Raw genomic sequence first — 15,977 nt, 5'->3', positions numbered from 1 at the left:
TAAAGTAAATAAATAAGTAAAGTGAAATATTATGTTTTAGTATAAAAATAAGGATAGTAAAATTCAGGTAATTAAGGCAGGCACAAAATCATTCTATACATATGTATAAATCTCTTAATGTATAAAAACCTTAAAAATTAACTTCTCTATAAAACAGTTTACTGATAAATTGAATACGAAAATTAATACTTTTGTTCATCAAAATGAACTCTTTATTTACGTATTTCTTAAAGAATATTGTACATTTCAATTAGTTAGGTATGAATGAAATAATAAATTTATATAGTTCTTTTTACATAATTGCAGATAATCGCGAGAAAATTTTAAGTATTTTGTAATTGGGCAGTATCTTCAGTTTCGATATTAGTTTCGGCATCTTCAAGGTCCTGAAAGTAATGCAATAATGCAAACTTTGTGTAATACATAAATCGACAAATAGTTGAAAATCACATTTTTATTTATAAATGATAAATAACTCACATAATTTTAATCAATGACTGTACTGTCCGAGAGACCGCTAAGTAGCATTATAAGAAAAATATAGAATGATTGTACAATGTTAAAAACGATCATGATGAAAAGAATATAAACATAGCAAAGGAATAAGAAAGGATAAAAAATGATGCTGATGCCAATGGTAGCCAAAGTTGTCAATATACTACCCATTTCTCTCTTTTTTCGCGAGATTCACTTTTTAATTACATGTATGTAACGAATCTAGGAATAAATCACTAATAATCTCAACTTTTTATTTTTTTTTTTTTTTTGGAATTAAAAAAGCATTAATTAATTGATAGACTTTGTTACTGCAGACACTATTTGTAGTAGCGAATAGTAGATTTGTTATTCATGAAATATGCGTATGTGAAAAATTAAAATCAATCTTAAATGAAAAATTAAAATCGAATTTGAATAGAAACAAATTATCGATTTTGATACAGAATATCTATTAAAAAATAATTACTTTCTGAAAATGATTGCATTCTTCAGATTTCGAACTGAATTTTATTGTTAATGAACAAAAAATTTCATACCTCTTCATCATCTTCATTTCCAAAATGTATCTCTAGACCACTTAATTTAAATATGATTAAGAGATAAATTACAAGCGCTATGTTAATTACATTCGATAAATACGTGCCATATAAATATGTCAAATATAGAAAGGGAAGAATAATTATTTTCACAGAAACTTTAGTTATTCTTCCAAAAAAAGATCCCATATTTGAAACAAAAATGATTCAGGATTTATTTACGTTAAAATAACTTTAATGTTAATTCATTAATTGCACTGCACGAAAGTAATGTGAAACATTATTCTTTGACAATATAAACATCTTTTCGCGGATATTTATGACTAACTGTCGAACCAACTTCATGTATATGATAAAAAATTTGTTCAATAGAATATTCATATATTACATTTTTTATAAGTAATTAATAAATATTAATTAATAAATCTTGTATACATTTATTTTTAAAAGTTTGTCAAATTAAATGTATTATCATTGAAAATAAATTTTTTTAATTAAAAAAGATATCGACAGTTAACAATAATTTAAAAAATGAAATTATTTAATTAAGTCAGTAGATGATTGTTAATAAATTTCTAATTTAATCTCTGATCGAATATTATAATCGAATATTGTACAATCAATTCAGCAATTAAAAAAATGAGTATATAAATTACGCGAAGTGCTAACAAATTCTCATATAACAAAAAAAAATTAATCTAGTTACATGAACAGCTGCAAAATGCGTTATGATTGTGATTACATGCATTATAACGCATTTTGATTGTCGTGAAAATAATCATTGCATGATAAATTATAACAAACGTATTAAACAAAACATTTATTAATAAGCTATACAAGGAACACTATTACAGGAATGAAGTTTTGCATTGTATAGCTTTAAAATGTATTAACAATTCATGAAAAATACACGCATGAGAAGTAATGAAATAATACGCCTTTTAAATTACAAAATCATAAATATAAAATATGACAATACGTAAAGACATTGTAAATTAAATAATGGTAATAAATACCGGATTTTTATGTCTATATTATTAAATAAGCATTATTTTAGACTAGATTTACCGTTTCTCTTTGGTGTTGATATAGGGATTTCATTCTCAATAGTAAAAGTCGCATTGCTAAGTACTGAACTACCGCTTCTGGAATCTTTTATATTCGAATCGTTTTCTGTATCATTTAAATCTATATTTCTATTTTCAAACATTTTCGTCGAATCTTTATCGCTATCTTTTACATCATTCTTTTCTATGATATATGTTCCAGCACTATCAGTCGAATCGGAATCGTCCTTTCTAAGACGATTACTCTTATAAGTTATTGACTTTTTATTATTTTCTTCCATTTCAATAGCGAAATCCGGTTCGATATTTTCTTGTAATAGAGTTTTAGTGATTTCGTCATATACTTTAATCTTCTGATAATTTGTGGCGCTGTCGGAAAAAGTTTTCGTTGTGTCATCCTTAGATATATTACTGTTTCTCATTTCCTTCGCGCTTCTCGATCTCTCCTTCCTATTTCGATCATTTGTTCGTTCACTTTGTAACGTATAACATTCGACAACTTTCAGTTTGTCACTACTTGTTGTATTTGATTCAAAATAAGAACTGGATTGATCTTCGATAGTTAAATACGCAGACTTATTTTTTTTCAGTTTCTTCTTCTGTTTTTCTATGTTTTCATTTAAAAACGTTAAGACTTTACTCTCACTTGATTGTTGGAGGAGGGTAAAATTCCTCCCGGATTCAATATCACCTGACGATTTTGATGAATTTGATAAAATTCTATCAATCTTTTCAATAATATTATATAAACGATTTGCACTGCGACTTTTCATCGTTTGTCCAGCTTCATTTAATCGTTGAAGTTTCATCTTTGTATCATGGTACATTTTATCGCTGTATTTATCTTTTTCGAAAACACTATCCGAAAACTTAAGAAGACTAGAATTATGGCTTTGATTAGATTGTAAGCTTTTTTCTTTCGTATGGAAAGTCTCTTCGATTACTTTCTTTGAGTTACTCGATCTTAATTTTTCTTTGGGCATTACGGATGTCTTTAGGAATCTCATGGGAACATCGCTATTATTCACTGTGTTTTCAGTCTCTCTCATCATTTTTAATCCTATATCTTCATCCGTAGCATCTTTATTAAATCTTAAAATTCTCACCGAAGCAGGACTACCAAAAGTCGAAAAAGCTAATATGTGATCGTATGGATGATAATCTACACAAGTCACAGCTCGATAATGTCGATCAAACGTATATTTTGCGAGAAGATTCCCGGTTTCTAAATTCCACACGTTCAAAGATGAATCTTCGCCACCGCAAAAGATCAAATTGCCACATGGAGAAATACAAGCTGTTGATTGTATTCTGCAAGAAATATTTAAAGATAATGTAAAAGAAATCAGACAAGAATGAATCATTAAAAGTAAAATTATAAGATGAAGAATACCTTTGATTATTCAATTTATTATACTTTTGCAATACTACTCCAGTTGCGAGATCTAACATTCTTAATCCATTGTTTCTTGAATGAACGAGAAGTCTGGACTCCAAGGGATGTAAAATAATTGTGTTAATTATTATACCGTCGATTTCTCTGACCTTTATCTTTCGTGATATGTGCCATTCCTTCATGGATGATATTTTTCGACTCTTTTTCAACATCCATATGATTATTATTCCGACACTATCCGCTGTTAATAAGTCACTATTCTTCTGGAAATACATAGAATTTATAAATCCTTCGTGACCCTCTAATTCTTGGCTAAGATCCCAATTTTTCGACTTCTTATCTTCTATCCAAATACGTGCTATGCGATCGTAACAACCAGTTACTACTATCGAAGAAATATCGGGATCAAATTTGCCACAGTACACGTAGGATGGATGAGGCATCATCTGTTGAAAGATACACAATTTAATTTCAATTGATATTACCATCATGATATCAAATAAATTATATTATTGAGTGAAAACTACAGAAGGAAAACATGATAATATATATTAACATAATAATCATTACTTAATAAACAAGGAGTTGAATAAACTAAGAGGGAGGGTATTCGTATTTTTTTATTTGCAGATTTGAAAGCGACGTTCAACAGAGTGGACAGATGAGGGTTGAAGGCGATGCTGAGGTAGGTAGGCACAAGCAAAAGACTGAGGGATTATGGAAATGTACGAAGAAACAAAGAGTATGATAAGGTTGGAAAAGGAAATTACGGAGGTTTTCTGAGTAGGAAGAGGAGTTACGCAGGATGCACTGCTTAACTGATTAAGTTTATCAGTTAACACATATATTTATACATGTATATAGATGAAACATTTTTCACTATGGCAGTAATAGCAACGCTACTCAGGATGTCAAGAAATGAGACATTCTGTGTAAACATAATATAAATTTTAACTTAGACATAATATTAATAATAACATCAATGTTGGATGAGACCCAAATTTAAAAATTTTACGAAATGAACATATCTCGTTTACCTTCTGTTATCTTCTAATAAATATTTAAATTCTTACTTGTATATGTTCTACAATTCGATTCTGTACATCCCAAATACGAGCAGTTTGATCAGATGAAACAGAAAGCAAATAATTATCATTGTTGGACCAGTTGAGGGAGTAAACGAAAGTTTTATGTCCTGAAAACCGTACGTAGATCTTCTTTGGTTCAACCTAACAGCAATTAAAAAAACTTTAATATTCGTAACGAAATAATATAATAATATGTAACATCGCATGGAAAAATTTTGACAAATTTGAAATTGTACAATTGTGTTTATTGCAATGTATAAAAGTGTTTTCTACCAAACTTAATAAAATTATGAATGTTACGAATTACAATGGTCTCACACACTGAAATTAATCATCGAATAATATAATTATAAATTTTGTATAATTTATTAATAGTAGAAACTCGTTTTTCGAAGTTATTTAAAGAAGACATAATGTACTAAAATTTGAAACCAGTTCTCGCAAAAACAAATATATTTATCATTTAGTTAATGAATCACTTACAAAGATACAATCGAACATGTAAGGATTAAATAATGTTTTGCTAAAACTTTTAATGTTTTGCTAATCCCTTTAATTGATTTGTAATATATAAAAACAATTTAAAATCACAAGAAATATAATCTAATATTTAAACAATCCAGATCATTTGAACAACAATTACTAAAAAAAATAAAATATATGAAGAATATTTAACTGGGTTTTTTGAAAATTATCATAAGATGTGGACTCAACATAAATATACTAATGATGATACTTGGAATTATTTCTTCAGTATTACACTTTTTACTGTTTAATTGTGCTACAAACCTCGAATTTTTATATTTCAATCTTACTCTGATTTTAGCGAACAGAAAAAATTTGTAACGTCTTAATATAGAATTGAGATGAGAAATCAGTCATACTTTTCTCATTTTTGTTCAAATTAAAGATATTTTTTAATCTTAAAAAAATATAATTGGATCGAAAATAACCGAAAGAACGTAGTAGGAATAAGAAGAAGATATGTAATCGCATCAAAATCTTTTACCCTTCGTATTAATAAAAATGAAAAATTTTAATATTCACCTCGTAGACGAGAATGGGATAGTCGTGCTCTTCGGAAAAGCAACAAGCCAAATATTTGCCGTCGTTACTAAAAGCAATGTAAAAACATCCATTTTCGCCAATATCCGTTTCGAAGAAAATTTCATTTGGTATTTTACATGACTGTGCGGCTAATCTAGTCCATTTTGGCAGGTTTATAGGGTTTGAAGTATGAACAGACACCCCATGTGATTCATTACGTGTGTTGGATAAATCATATAACGATAATTGCCGATAAAGAACAGGTTCTAATTTAGGCTGGTCGATGGATTTTGCGGTAACAAATAAACTGCTAGGATACTTTTCTCGGACGTTCGATTTCCACCACGTATACACCTAGAAAATTCAATTGGAAAATTCAAAGTATTTAAAATCTCATCAATGATATATTAGAATCAAATAAACGAATCATCGAAGTTTCAAGTGATTTCAAATATAATTGCTAAAATTAATAAAACTAATAATCTCTCCTTAATCTTATCTGCATACATCGTTTGACAACGAAATATGCCAAAGGTAATAAATTGCGTGTTAATGTTTAGAAGTAAATTTCATTTTATTATTAATATCTTATGACAATTCTAATAAAAAATAAAATCGCGCTGTGTATCTGTATTTGTAATCTTCTAACTAAATTACATTTTAGCAGATAATGTAAGTATATTTGCGTTTGATATCAATTTGATAACTGATCTTATATACAGAAATATTTTTACTACTGTGTTGTTCCATTAGATAAAATATATATATATATATATATATGATTACCAAACATTTTTATATTTCAATAATAGTATATATATATCAAAATTTTATATGTACATATTAAAATGAAATTTATTTCACATTAAAATATAAAAATATCTTTATTTTAAATTCTTTTCAACGCCTGCTAGCAGTGTCTGATAAGCAAAGAGAAAATATAAAAGATTACAGTTGACCTTAAAAATTTACATAGAAAGGAGATAAAGTAGTCCTAGAAAATCATGTTACGTATTTTGGATAAAAAAGGACTTTGATCGAGTCAATAATGACGAAAATAATAATGTTTACGTTATGCCTATTCACTTAGTAATTACTTACTTCACACGTATGAAATCTATCAAATTTTTGCGAATTCTTTCGAGGTTTATACAGTTGTAATCTGACTTTTTTGTTAATATGTAACACCTGGTTTCGTCCTACAGGTTTTAAAAACGCCCATGCAACCTTGTACCAACAACCTTCATGACCTATTTTAACGAATAAGATCAAACGATTAATTTTAATCCTAAATTAATTACAACTAATGGAGAAGTTTATAGCAAAGATGACCCTTATCAGATATATCGATTTTTAAGATGATAATCCTTTTCAGTAATCAAAAACGACGCTCATAGCATTGTGAAATCGAAATTATGAAAAATAGTCTGTGTTCTGACTTATTATCGAATGAAAATTAAGTGGTTTTTTAAAAATAATTAATTATAATATAAAATATAATTAATGTAGTATTAATTACAATTATTATAGTAATTAGTATTAATAATAATAATAATAAATATAATAAATATGTTTGTTTAATATTATCTATATATATTTTGTTAAAAAGGACTGAAATGTATTATAACATGGATATCGTAACATATAAGCATGGAGAAGGGTGGTCGTTTTGTTATAAGCTTCTTAATTCTTCTAAACTAAATGTTAGATATTAACTATATATGCCATATATAGTAACCAAAACACTTGCCAAATTTATCATAATTGAAGCTGGCCTCGGCAAAACTCAGAAGATCGACGATTTCAAAAAGTATCACAACCTGTTCATTATCAATTTTCAAAAGCTCTTTGAAATCATGTTCGAAGATAAGTTCTTCCTCCCATACCGGAACTATAGACTTATTTTCTTTGAAGTCAAATTTCCCAGTTATTACAGGCTGCAAATACGTACACGCACCATGTTCATTTTTCAAATACTTCCCATTTTCAGCCTTTACTATATGAACCTTAACCATAGGATGTTTCGTCACGTAATCAATCTTCAACACATCTGTTCTATGAATCGTTACGGATATATACTTTATATCGTCTTTCTTCTTCCTCTTTTTCTTCCTTTTTGAACTTTCTTCGACATTGACATTCGACGTCAAATTTTTAGAAAGCCTCTTTTCTTTGTCTTTTTTCTGCAACTGATGTTCTATAAATTTCGATTTCTTTTTCTTTGTTTTAGACCTTTTTAACTTAGCTTCATTGTTAATTTCTTTAGCGCGATTTTCGTCAAAATCATCGTTTTCGGAAGTAGTCACCGAATATTGATTAGAATGTTTTAAACGATCTTCATCGAGATCATCTTCAGTAACAGGTAGTGAATTTTCCTTGGAATGCCTTCGACTGTTAACGAAATGCTTTCGACCACTTCTTATCAAAAATCGATCATCTTTCATCGATACTTCCTTAGAATCGTCATCCGATTGCGCAGTGATTTCCTCCAAGCTCTGAGAGCTATTCGAAATATTAGAAGTATTTTCGTTACTCTTTTCTGCAAAACTTCTCTTATTTCTTAATCCACGATTCCTTCTATCTTTCAAAGATATATCACCGCGGTTAAATTTATCAATACGTTCAACATCTAATATTGCATTCCTCCTTCGATTCTCAGACGTTTCACTGTCCAAATTTGCAGACTCCTTCAAATCTTCGGTCACAATCGCTGTTTCCTTGAAACTCTTATTTTCTTCGCTCAACGAATCTCGAATGCTTCGACTATCGAAAGTAGAAAGCTCCATTTGTTCTGGATCGTGAATCATTCTCTTCATCCTGATTTTTGGGTTGCTTCGATTATGATCAGTTTCAATCGTGAGAATTTCTTCCGAATCGAAGGCCTCATTATCAAACCCGAACAATGATTTCTTTAAGAACGATCTAGTTGCTGGTAGTGGTTTCTCTGAACGTTGAACAAGCGAAGATGCACTTTCTGAAGATACAATCGTCCAAGAAGTGTTCCTGGTCTCTGGTAATCGAATTACGGTGTTATCTTTCGACCATCGTTTTCTCGTTGGTTTCTTTACTTCTTCTTTCTCATCTTTAGGCGTAATCCATTGTTTTCTGCCATGTAACTTTCCCTCGACAGACGACTGATTAATATTCTTTTTACTTAATTTATCGCTTAATTTATTATTACTCACCGTTTGAATCTCTTTTCCATTTTTTTTAGCGACCGGAGATTCTCCAAATTCTTCTATCAAATCTAACGAATCTACGACTTTTATATCATCATCGTCTCTTGAAAGATTTTCATGTTTTGAATTGGTTTTTGATTTCTCGATCTTCTCGTGAAAAATATTTTTTGTCGAAAACGCTTTCACATTTTCGGATTCCTTCAGAAATGAATTTTTCTTATTTGATGCTCCATCATGTTCGATGTTATTATCATGTGATTTTTCTTCTTTATATTCCTGATGAATATCAACGATAACGTCCACTGATTTCGATGCAAATTCCGATGAATTCATAGAGTCTGTATTAGTAAATAATTTGGACGTATCTCTATTAAACATTGGGAAAGAATCTTCCATATATTCTGTGATATTTGCGTTATTAGAAAACGAATGCTCATTGTCGCTATCTTGAAAATTAGTTTTGTAATTAGCTTTATTTATGAGCGGTCGTAGATTCGTTTCATTTTGTCTTTTCTTCCTATTCTTTGTTAATACAGTTTGCAATTCCATGTTCCACTTTATTTTCAGTTGAATTGTGAGTCTAATTAAGACTTTATAGTAATGGAATCTTTTTCATTAGAATTTTGATTTTTAAAATTATTGAACTATATTCGAGTTATTTCTATATGTTATCTTCTAATATAATTACATTTTGTTTCCTTTTAATAAATATTTGCAAATAATGCTGTTTGCATTTTATTAGTATTTTTGTGTGAAGTGTATTTACAATAAACATATTATATCATGATGGTGAAGCAAATAAACCATACATTTTTGGAAATATTTTATTTGAAAAATAAATAAAATCTTTTGTAAATTGTTGCCCTCTAATGTTTCCTACTACTGAATGAATTGTGCAATAATGTGAATTAATTCTATATCATCCCTTTTATTACGTCTTACTAGCAAAAATATATTTTATTTTATTCTTCGTATCTGTTTCTTCGAAGTAAAATTTCTTAGAGGTTATGTGAATCTTCATCTGCAATTCTTAAAATTTGTTTGGTTAATGTTTATATTGATATCATTGACTCTCCCTCACTAATCGAATGCGTTAAATTATTTATGCAGTGAGTTTTTGAACATATTAAAGATATAAGTATAATTTTATATTTTTTATATTTCTATGAAAATTATAATTGTATGCTGCATTACATTGCAATTAATTCTTTTTATTACATTATAACACTTATATGCACACTATAGATGAAATTTAAACGCATAAATCATTTAAAAATAAATAGTTAAAAAAATACTAATATATGGTTCTCCGTAACTAACACGCGGCAGGTATCAAAATTGATCGGAAACTTCAGTTTATGCCGTTATGATACAGGTGTACAACAATCAATATAAATAAATCTAATCTTTGTTTTCAAATATTTATAATGTAATATTTATAATATAATAAATATTTGTTTACTATGAATATGGTACAAGCACTAGTATAATTATATGTAATTATTCATTGTAAAATCATTTTTTAAGTGATTGTAATGAGATTATAATAAAACAAATTAAAAATATATGCATGTCCAAAGTAATAGCATAAACAAAATAAATTTAAGATACAGAAATATAAGAATTTATTGAATCTATATACATATAATAAAAATTCATTTATTATTTCATTCATTGCATATTTATTATGATATTTCATTATTTGTTCCCTCTTCTTTTAGTAATTCCTAATAAAGTATAATTAAATTACAAAATTAACTGTTATTCTTGTATGTATTGAACTATATACATATATCTACTTTAAGAATATTTCAAACTCACTGCCTTTATAGCATTATCATAGTCTTCTTCACAATGTATTAGTACTGCATCATTAGTATTAAAATTAGAACATTTTAGATCTTCCTCATCATTTTTTGTGCTTCCTGTAGTGCATTCAGTTTCAGTATTGATATTTCGAAGGGATTTCATTTTCAATCTCTGTTCTCTATTTTTAGCTTCCTTTACCTTTTCTCTGCGTGTTTCTCTATCAAGAAGCTGTTAATTTCAATTATATGAATGTGATGAAAAAATATAATTAGATATTATAATATTAATAGAACTTACTGCTGTAAATAAAAGTTTATCATTTTTTTGATTAGCTGTTAATGCTTCTGAAAATTCAAGTAAAAATGTTGTTCCTTTCTTATTAGCAATTGTTGCTAATTGTCCTTGTTCATGTGGTTTTATATATGTTAGCACTTCATCACAAACCTAGGATATGTTATATTAATTTTTAAATATGAATAATACATCAAAATGGACATACTTTCACACTAAGAACTGGAGAATCTTGTTGAATCAACAAATCCCATACATCCAGAGTTCCATCCATTTTTATTAAAAAAAATACAGAAAATCGTGTTATGCTCCATGCTCCACCCATTAAAAAATCTCTATGACCACTAAAATATAATTTGAATAAAACTTTAATAATTTATGTCAATTTTAATATAAATGTAAATTAAATGATTTTAAATATATTCACGGTGTCCATGCAATGCAAGATTCTTTACAATCCTCAGACCATATTCTTGTCGTCCAGTCACCAACTGTTAAAAAATTTTTAACAAATGTTGGGTTTCTTTCTAAACTTATTATAGGTCCATATTGTGCCTTGAATCTCGTTGCAATTTTCTCACTTGAAGTTTTCCCTTTGCGATTTCCTGATATTACTATACCTAAGTACAAATAAATATATCAGGATATAAATAAAAGTATGTGAATTAAAATTCTTAGTTACCATTTTCAAGACCACACATAAAACGTGTACCCATAGATGGTTCAAACTGTAATGCTGAAATCCCAGTTGCTTTATCAATATTTTGATCATCAGGTTTACATAAATCTATTACCAATGTTTCTGTAGGCATTTGTAATTTTCTGATATCCCACCACATTATCTGTAATTAATTTACATTTATATATTAATTTACATATTACATTTATGTCCTTTTTTTATTTCATTTTGTATCCTGTTATACTTGTCCGTCTTTGGAAGCACTGAAAAATTCTGTGCTAGTTTTAGAATTTATCCATAACACCTCGTTGCATAAATCTCTGTGGCTAAATTCCACTAAACTTGTTTCAATTGGTTCTGACCCTTTTCTAATATCCCAACAAGCCACTTGTCCAGTCATTAAGCCACTAATCAGTATATTACTATCTTTAGGATTATATTCCAATGTTAAAATTGGACAAAATGGTTTTAAGATTACACAAGGCGTATTTGGATTTTCTATAAATTTGGACCATAAATCTGTTCAGTCTTCTTTATATATCCTGAAATTTTTTATTTAACTTACCTACATCCCAAATATATGACTGAGGATTGTCATTTATTGCGTTTTTAAAGTCAGTATTGCAGTAACTAGCTGCAAAACGATTTCCTTGATCCGGTGACCAAGAAAGATGTGTTATTTGTCTTTTTATTGGTAAAATATCACGATATACATTCACTGTACGTGAATATACTCGTTGTATTAAAGAAACTGGTTCCATATAACTGAAGTATTGTTCATAAATATTACAAACATTATTCTGTAAAATACACTGTTCCATCGGCTAAAAATAATTGGAATTGTCATGGAATTGAATTGGCGTAGTCATGGATTCATTTATAGTAAAATAGTTAAACAAATAAGTTGAAAATATAAACAAATATTATTACAGGCAATAATTGAAGCATTGTATGAATATACAGTTCATCTTTTTCTATTTTGCGTTTATATCTCACTGTCTGTTCTACATCTTTCGCATTTAAATCTTTTGGCCAACCACCTTCAGAATGATATATACCACTATCTCGGAATGTTGCAGTATTTGTATTTACCTAAATATATTGTTAACAATAACAATAATAATATATATACATAAATAATTTTCAACACCAATTTATACCTCATGAACAGAATATATCTTGCTACATTGAGTTCCTTGAGTTACAGGATCTATTTGAGTATAGTGAGTCATAGATTCTGCATGTGGTTTAATATCAGCTTCTACTTTATCATAATTTGTGAAGTTACATTGTTTTCCAAATTGTAGTCTCTTTTTTGTATAAGTGTATTGCATATTGATGTTTTTCATGTCCTAAATTCTCATTTTTAATCTAATCAATAATCTATTTAATAAACTAAATAACTCATACAAGCATTTTATTTAAACTTACTTTTAAATATACTTTTAAATATGATCTCAAAAAAGTTAATATAAAAGAATGAATTATTAAAAAATTAAAATAACACTTATTATTATCATTTATAAATTAATCATTTAGATTTACTTTATTGATATTAAAAACTATGTCAGTATATTACATTGAAATCATACACTGCATGTATAAATAATACCAATATATTTCTGTTTTCTAGTTGCTATAGTAACATAAATGATAAATGTATCAATGCTCAATTTCTGAATAATAAGAAATGTTAAGATCTTTATTTATCAGTCCTTACTAAAATAGGAATTTTTGAATTTAAACCTTGGTAAAGAATAGAAATCATTTTATATATTTTTACATATTCTAATTGAGTACAATCAAGAAAGATGTTCATGTTAGGAAGCACATCTTCTGCAATAATCTTCATTAAATCATCACAGTATTGTATATGTTGTACTTGTTGCATTACATCAAAGAAGAGTAATAACTGATCTTTATTTGTGTAACGCATACAACATATTTTGGACATCCCTAGAAAACAAAATAAGATAAAATACCATATTAGTTATAAAAAAAAAATACAATTATACCTTCAAGATTTTGATTATAAAAAAGATTCCAAAGTCCATTTGACATGCATTCTGTTACATTAGAAATAGTATGTAATGTTTTGCATATATCATTTCTCAAAATTTGTTTATTTTTGAATTCGTTCATTTCATAAATTTTCCATGCAGATCTTAATTTTGTGTACAGTAATCTAATATTTTCTACATCAATTCCTACGTTTTTAGAGAAAAGAGTTTGAAATAATGAAATAAATTTAAGAAGTGTAGTTACTATATAACTCTTGTGTGCTAATTGTTTTTGTGCAATTTCATCCTGTAATATACATTTACATATTTATATATGGTGTATATATATAGATATATATAGTTTACTTTTATAAGTTTTACTTACCATTTTATTAAATTCTAGCAAAAATGTACGTAACACTTTTTGTTGTTTTTCATTGAATGATCTTTCTGTACATTCAGTATTCAAATATGTATGATAAACTCTCAGTGACTTAATTATTTCTTCAGGGATATCAATTGTATTTAAACTATCTACAATAGTCCTAAGTGTTAAATTTTGTCCACAAGTACGTTGTGAAATTGTATCTTCGTGTAATGGACACTTCATTCTATATTCATTAAGAAGTGTACAATTATCAGATTTAATTGACATTTTCTGTATTAGACATTTCAGTTCACTAGTTGATGCTGCAGAATTTCTTTGACCAAATTTAATACATTTTGACTGTATAAAAACAAAAATATATTAAATAGCAACTATTTAAATATGCAATAATTAAATTTGGAGACACTCATATAATAAAAAAATTGATATTGTTTTATATTTTGCTGTATGTAAAATATCTTGAACCATAATGAAGCTAAAAAATGTCAAAATTTTAGAACATTGTTTATTCATGATATTTTATATTTAAGTATTTACTAAATATACACAATCTTTATGTAAATAAAAGTATTTTGTGTAAATAGAATATATGATAAGCTTCATAATAAAAATTATTACATTTCAAATTTTATTAAAACTAGACGAATACAATTAATGCATAATATATAGAAAATAATGCATATACATGTATCACAAAAAATTACCTCTGTTATGGAAGTATTAGATTTAACATCATTTTTCATTTTGCGATTAATGTCTTTAAGGACCGTTATATTTTTAATATTCTTTTTATTTATTACAAGGAAATTCTTGCTTTCTGACGATTTTATTGAGTGCGATATTGATTGTTTATTAGCATTCTTCGCTTTTTTAAATGTCATATGTGCATCTCTTTGGGTTACTTCATTTTGTACTCCTTTACCAATACTTGCTTTTTCAACATTTAATTTTATACCAGGAAGGTCTTGTCTCGAATATATATCTTTATTGCTTATATTTAAACTTTTTACCTTTTTTTGTTTTTTATTTCCTACTATTGATAACAAACGTAATAATTAAGTAAGATAAAGAATATATTGCTTTTTAAATAACTTTAATAATTTCTTTAAATATTTACCAGTTTCTTGGAAACATTCATAAGCGTAATATTTTGTTTTTCTTCCCGTGATATTAGAAGATAATTTTTCTCGCAATTGTTGTGTTTGTATCAATGTTCTACTAATATCTGCAGCAATTTCTTGAAGTTCATCTTTGGACTTTTAAATAGAAAAAAAGAAATGAACATAATTTTGATATAAAAAATTATATAAAACAATTATATTATAACGGCCTTACTTTGACACAAGTACAAATATTTTTATTAACTTCTTGTTGAGAATGTATTTCCGTGTACCATGGTTTTAAACAATACATTGCTTCATCACAATTTGATTTTAATATATTCTTTACTTCTTCTGTAAATACCAAGGTTTGATGTAAAAATTTGGTCAGTTTCGAAAAATTAAACGAGTCTTCCATTGTCATTTTCAAATCTTGCTGTTTCTAACAAACAAAGATAAAAATCGGTGAATAAAAATTCAATAAGTAACATAAAAAGATAGATTACAGATTAAGAATAGTATAAAAGAGAATAAAAAAGTGAAATATCACTCAAAGTGTTAACTGGTTTTCTTATGTACTAAAATATCGTGTAGATACAATATATTTATGATATATTTTACAATTCTTTCTAATACATGTGTTATCTTCTTTAACATATTATTAAGTAAAACAGATATTGTGATTTAATGGATTTATTTGTGGAAATGAGATAAAGGTAAATATATATATATATATATATATAATTCATTTTATAAAATATTTTCTTAACTAAACTCAAAAAAACATTAAAATCGTTTCTACCTTAAATGTTCGTAAAACCGTTATAGTTTTATAAATGCTGTAAATGGAAATGTATTTATTAACGATAAATTTTGATAATATGATTATTTAAAATAGC

The 15,977-nt window shown here is 27.2% G+C and overlaps 3 protein-coding genes across 7 annotated transcripts; all 3 read right to left on the bottom strand.

The window, feature by feature from the left end:
• Nucleotides 1-248: 248 nt before the first annotated feature.
• LOC122571750 (jouberin-like) lies at nt 249-10,183 on the bottom strand. 3 transcript variants are annotated; one of them, XM_043735837.1, is made up of 8 exons: nt 7,383-10,183; nt 6,734-6,882; nt 5,633-5,986; nt 4,571-4,726; nt 3,495-3,943; nt 2,103-3,412; nt 481-517; nt 278-386 (listed from the first exon to the last, which is right to left on the bottom strand). In XM_043735837.1, the coding sequence occupies exons 1-8, from the start codon at nt 9,358-9,360 to the stop codon at nt 293-295; spliced, it is 4,527 nt and encodes a 1,508-aa protein (XP_043591772.1). In that variant the 5' UTR covers nt 9,361-10,183; the 3' UTR covers nt 278-292. The 3 variants fall into 3 exon arrangements, with proteins under 3 accessions (XP_043591775.1, XP_043591772.1, XP_043591774.1); XM_043735840.1 differs by lacking the exon at nt 481-517 and having other exon boundaries at nt 249-386; nt 7,383-10,181; XM_043735839.1 differs by lacking the exon at nt 278-386 and having other exon boundaries at nt 437-517; nt 7,383-10,182.
• A 210-nt stretch (nt 10,184-10,393) lies between these two features.
• LOC122571755 (dynein axonemal intermediate chain 2) lies at nt 10,394-13,093 on the bottom strand. 3 transcript variants are annotated; one of them, XM_043735865.1, is made up of 10 exons: nt 12,751-13,093; nt 12,521-12,682; nt 12,156-12,414; nt 11,835-12,109; nt 11,594-11,753; nt 11,339-11,531; nt 11,120-11,255; nt 10,918-11,064; nt 10,633-10,848; nt 10,394-10,538 (listed from the first exon to the last, which is right to left on the bottom strand). In XM_043735865.1, exons 1-10 carry the CDS (start codon nt 12,937-12,939, stop codon nt 10,497-10,499), a joined length of 1,779 nt encoding a protein of 592 aa, XP_043591800.1. In that variant the 5' UTR covers nt 12,940-13,093; the 3' UTR covers nt 10,394-10,496. The 3 variants fall into 3 exon arrangements, with proteins under 3 accessions (XP_043591800.1, XP_043591801.1, XP_043591802.1); XM_043735866.1 differs by having other exon boundaries at nt 11,835-12,088; XM_043735867.1 differs by lacking the exon at nt 10,394-10,538 and having other exon boundaries at nt 10,658-10,837.
• An 88-nt stretch (nt 13,094-13,181) lies between these two features.
• Nucleotides 13,182-15,847, bottom strand: LOC122571756. Its single transcript, XM_043735869.1, has 6 exons — nt 15,314-15,847; nt 15,096-15,234; nt 14,683-15,011; nt 13,976-14,317; nt 13,606-13,897; nt 13,182-13,546 (listed from the first exon to the last, which is right to left on the bottom strand). Exons 1-6 carry the CDS (start codon nt 15,500-15,502, stop codon nt 13,293-13,295), a joined length of 1,545 nt encoding a protein of 514 aa, XP_043591804.1. The 5' UTR covers nt 15,503-15,847; the 3' UTR covers nt 13,182-13,292.
• Nucleotides 15,848-15,977: the final 130 nt, after the last annotated feature.

This window comes from Bombus pyrosoma, linkage group LG10 (assembly GCF_014825855.1).
Source record: "Bombus pyrosoma isolate SC7728 linkage group LG10, ASM1482585v1, whole genome shotgun sequence".
NCBI classification, from domain to species: domain Eukaryota; kingdom Metazoa; phylum Arthropoda; class Insecta; order Hymenoptera; family Apidae; genus Bombus; species Bombus pyrosoma.
Note: the sequence above shows the minus strand (reverse complement) of the source record. Positions and strands in the feature narration are given on the sequence as shown.

Excerpts from the sequence above, each read along its gene's own strand:
- LOC122571750 (XM_043735837.1), bottom strand. The coding sequence starts at position 9,360 with ATGGAATTGCAAACTGTATTAACAAAGAATAGGAAGAAAAGACAAAAT. Across the intron at positions 4,727-5,632 it reads ATCCCATTCTCGTCTACGAG|GTTGAACCAAAGAAGATCTA; the intron begins GTGAATATTAAA and ends AATTGCTGTTAG. Across the intron at positions 518-2,102 it reads ATCAACACCAAAGAGAAACG|CGGTCTCTCGGACAGTACAG; the intron begins GTAAATCTAGTC and ends AATGCTACTTAG.
- LOC122571755 (XM_043735865.1), bottom strand. The coding sequence starts at position 12,939 with ATGAAAAACATCAATATGCAATACACTTATACAAAAAAGAGACTACAA. Across the intron at positions 12,110-12,155 it reads GTCATATATTTGGGATGTAG|ATTTATGGTCCAAATTTATA; the intron begins GTAAGTTAAATA and ends AAGACTGAACAG. Across the intron at positions 11,532-11,593 it reads TATGTGTGGTCTTGAAAATG|GTATAGTAATATCAGGAAAT; the intron begins GTAACTAAGAAT and ends ATTTGTACTTAG.
- LOC122571756 (XM_043735869.1), bottom strand. The coding sequence starts at position 15,502 with ATGACAATGGAAGACTCGTTTAATTTTTCGAAACTGACCAAATTTTTA. Across the intron at positions 14,318-14,682 it reads CTAATACTTCCATAACAGAG|TCAAAATGTATTAAATTTGG; the intron begins GTAATTTTTTGT and ends GTTTTTATACAG. Across the intron at positions 13,547-13,605 it reads TTATAATCAAAATCTTGAAG|GGATGTCCAAAATATGTTGT; the intron begins GTATAATTGTAT and ends TTTGTTTTCTAG.